This window comes from Neopelma chrysocephalum, unplaced genomic scaffold (genome assembly GCF_003984885.1).
Source record: "Neopelma chrysocephalum unplaced genomic scaffold, ASM398488v2 Primary Assembly neopelma1_127783, whole genome shotgun sequence".
Taxonomy (NCBI): Eukaryota; Metazoa; Chordata; class Aves; order Passeriformes; family Pipridae; genus Neopelma; species Neopelma chrysocephalum.
In genome coordinates this window covers 1-2,965 of record NW_020930608.1, presented here as the reverse complement: position 1 = coordinate 2,965, position 2,965 = coordinate 1, and the positions used below count along the sequence as shown (strand labels likewise).

General features: G+C 54.9%; 1 protein-coding gene across 1 annotated transcript; it reads right to left on the bottom strand.

Moving 5' to 3' along the window:
- Positions 1-389: 389 nt before the first annotated feature.
- LOC113962233 (CUB and sushi domain-containing protein 2-like) lies at positions 390-1,836 on the bottom strand (the record flags this gene model as incomplete). Its single annotated transcript, XM_027673017.1, has 3 exons — positions 1,600-1,836; positions 1,010-1,219; positions 390-659 (listed from the first exon to the last, which is right to left on the bottom strand). Coding segments are annotated over exons 1-3 (571 nt in total), but the record flags the coding sequence as incomplete, so codon positions are not given.
- Between the last annotated feature and the right edge of the window lie 1,129 nt (positions 1,837-2,965).

Sequence of the window (2,965 nt, the reverse complement as noted above, 5' to 3'; positions counted from 1 at the left end):
GGGGGGGGTTGGTCTCTTTTCCCAGGCAACTCTCAGCAAGACAAGAGAGCTCAGGGTCTTCAGCTGTGCCAGGGGAGGTTTAGGTTGGATATTAGAAAGAATTTCTTTGCAGAGAGGGTGATCAGCCATTGGAATGGGCTGCCCAGGGAAGGGGTGGATTCTCCGTCCCTGGAGGTGTTTAAGGACAGACTGGATGTGGCATCAGTGCCATGGGCTGGGAACCACGGCGGGGTTGGATCAAGGGTTGGACTTGATGATCTTGGAGGTCCCTTCCAACCCAGCTGATTCCATGATTCTATGATTCCATGATTCCATGATTCCCAGCCCACCTCCAGCCACGCTTTGCTCTGCGGAGTCACTTCCAGCCCAATGACAACACGGGGACTCACAGGGGGCCAGCGCAGAGCTGGAACCTTTCCAGTGCCCAGGAACACCCACGTGGGTGCCCCCGGGTCCCCCCCAGGCCGTACCTTCACAGCGGGGCAGGGGGTGGTCCCAGTTCCTGTTGGTGCCGTGCTGGCAGGTCAGCATGGGGTGGCCGATCAGCTGGAAGCCAGGGAGGCACTCGAAGGAGATGGACTGGCCAACGTTGTACCCGGCCCCTCTCACCACCCCGTTGGCAAAAGGCTCCGGGTCGGGGCACTCCTGCAGCTCGTAGGCTGGGAAAAACCAAGGGAAAACGGTTCATAGTTCATTTTTCAGGGAATGAGGGACAGGAGTAGAGGGAACGGCCTCAAGCTGCACAAGGGGAGGGTCAGGTTGGACATCAGGAAGAATTTCTCCATGGAAGAGGTTGTTAAACATTGGCAGGGGCTGCCCAGGGAAGTGGTGGATTCTCTGTCCCTGGAGGTTTTTAAGGACAGACTGGATGTGGCATCAGTGCCATGAGCTGGGAACCACGGCGGGGTTGGATCAAGGTTTGGACTTGATGATCTTGGAGGTCTTTCAACCCAGCTGATTCTATGATTCTATGACTGTCCCCCTGCTGCTCCACCCGTGCCCTCCTCACCTTGATATTCCAGCTTGAAGCCTGGCTTGTTCTGGGAGTGGTCGCTGTGGAAGTAGACGGTGGTTTCGTGGGAGGTGGACAGGAGGGAGCCGGGCAGGTCGGCGCCGCTGAAGCGCCCGATGACGGTGCTGGTGTCGTAGGGCCCATTCCGGATCTCCACAAAGTCGTGGTTTGGCTCGGTGGAGAAGTTCAGGAACTGGATGTGAGCACCTGGAGAGCAGGAAGAAGGAACAGTCTGCACCTAAAGCTCCACCTCCAGCAGCACTGCTCGCCCATGGGGGCCAGGACAGCCCGGGCAGCCAGCAGGACATTCGCCATGGGGGGGACAGAGGGTGGCCCCACACTGACAGAGAGCAGGTTCAGATTGGAGATTAGGAAGAAATTCCTCCCTGGGAGGGTGGGGACAGGTTGCCCAGAGAAGCTGTGGCTGCCCCTGGAAGTGTCCAAGGCCAGGTTGGAGCAACCTGGGCTAGTGGAAGGTGTCCCTGCCCTGGGACTGGATGGGCTTTAAGGTCCCAACCCAATCCAACCCATTCCATGATTCCATGATCTTCCCACCACCTCTTCTGTCTCAAACCCAGCTGTCTCACCAAACCCCACTGGCAGCAATATCCTCCACGTGCAGTCCAGGTTGCTGGGATAATTCCCTGGGAAGCCTGGGCTCAGGAGCACTCCTTCCATCTCTTCTGCTGTTCCTCCACACTGGGCTGTAAAACCAACAGGGTTAATGGTCAGGATCCCTCACGGGTCTCTCTCTGGAGGATGGTCATGGCCAGCTGTGTGGGAAATGAAGAAATGAAACACTTGAGAAGAGAAGTAGGAAATCCTGCTATGGAACCAACACAAAGCTGGCCAAGCACATTACTAATGCAGGTGTCTTTCTCCTGCCCTCTGGAGATTAAAGCCTGGGCCCAGAGACCCAGTTTTGGCAACCACAGAGGGAGAGCCAGACCTGAGCATTGTATCAGTGCATGTCATGCACCAGCACTTGCTTGAATTTTTAACCAACTGAAAAATTACTGTGGAGAGACAGAGTGATCCCAATTTTGACTCCAGTTCCAGCCACTTCTTCTCCTTGTTACCTGCTCCACCTGCCAATCCCTGGGCAATTACCACCAAATATAGAATGGGGTGTTTGCACACTGACTGCAGTCCATCCCCTCCCAAGGAGAGATCCGGAGATGACAGCCCAAAAATATGTTTACAAAAGGCATCACATGAAATTCAAGCACACAGATAGCATCTTCTCATGCTTATCTGGGCGACCTCTGCCTGGTTCCAGCAGCACCATCCAGGTGGATGTTCCCCTAACACGTTCTGACAGCAGGGGACAGACTCTTTGTCCAATATCTCATTACGTGTGTACTTGCTGCTAACAAGGTTTCTCCCAGAAGATTTCTCTTTCTTTTTCCTCTTTAATGGCTCTTTAATAGAACTACTTCTGAATTATTTAGAAGTCGAGCATCTGGGCGAAGTAGACCAGGAGAAAATCAGCACACTTTGGCTGGGGGAGAGGGTTGTGCTCTGAGCAGGGGCACAGCCACGGCCAGGGCTCTGGGCAGGGCTCAGACCAGTCATGGGCAGAGGGCAAAGAGCCCCAGGATGGTCAGCACAGGGTGCTGGGACATCCCAGAGGGGATGATGGGCACTCAGGATCATAGAATCACAGAATCAGCTGGGTTGGAAGGGACCTCCAAGATCATCAAGTCCAACCCTTGATCCAACCCCGCTGTGGTTCCCAGACCATGGCACTGATGCCACATCCAGTCTTATTTTGAAAACCTCCAGGGAGGGAGAATCCACCACTTCCCTGGGCAGCCCATTCCAATGGCTGAGCACCCTCTCTGGAAAGAAATTCTTCCCAATATCCAACCTAAACCTCCCCTGGCACAGCTGAAGACCCTGAGCCCTCTTGTCTTGCTGAGAGTTGCCTGGGAAAAGAGACCAACCCCCCCC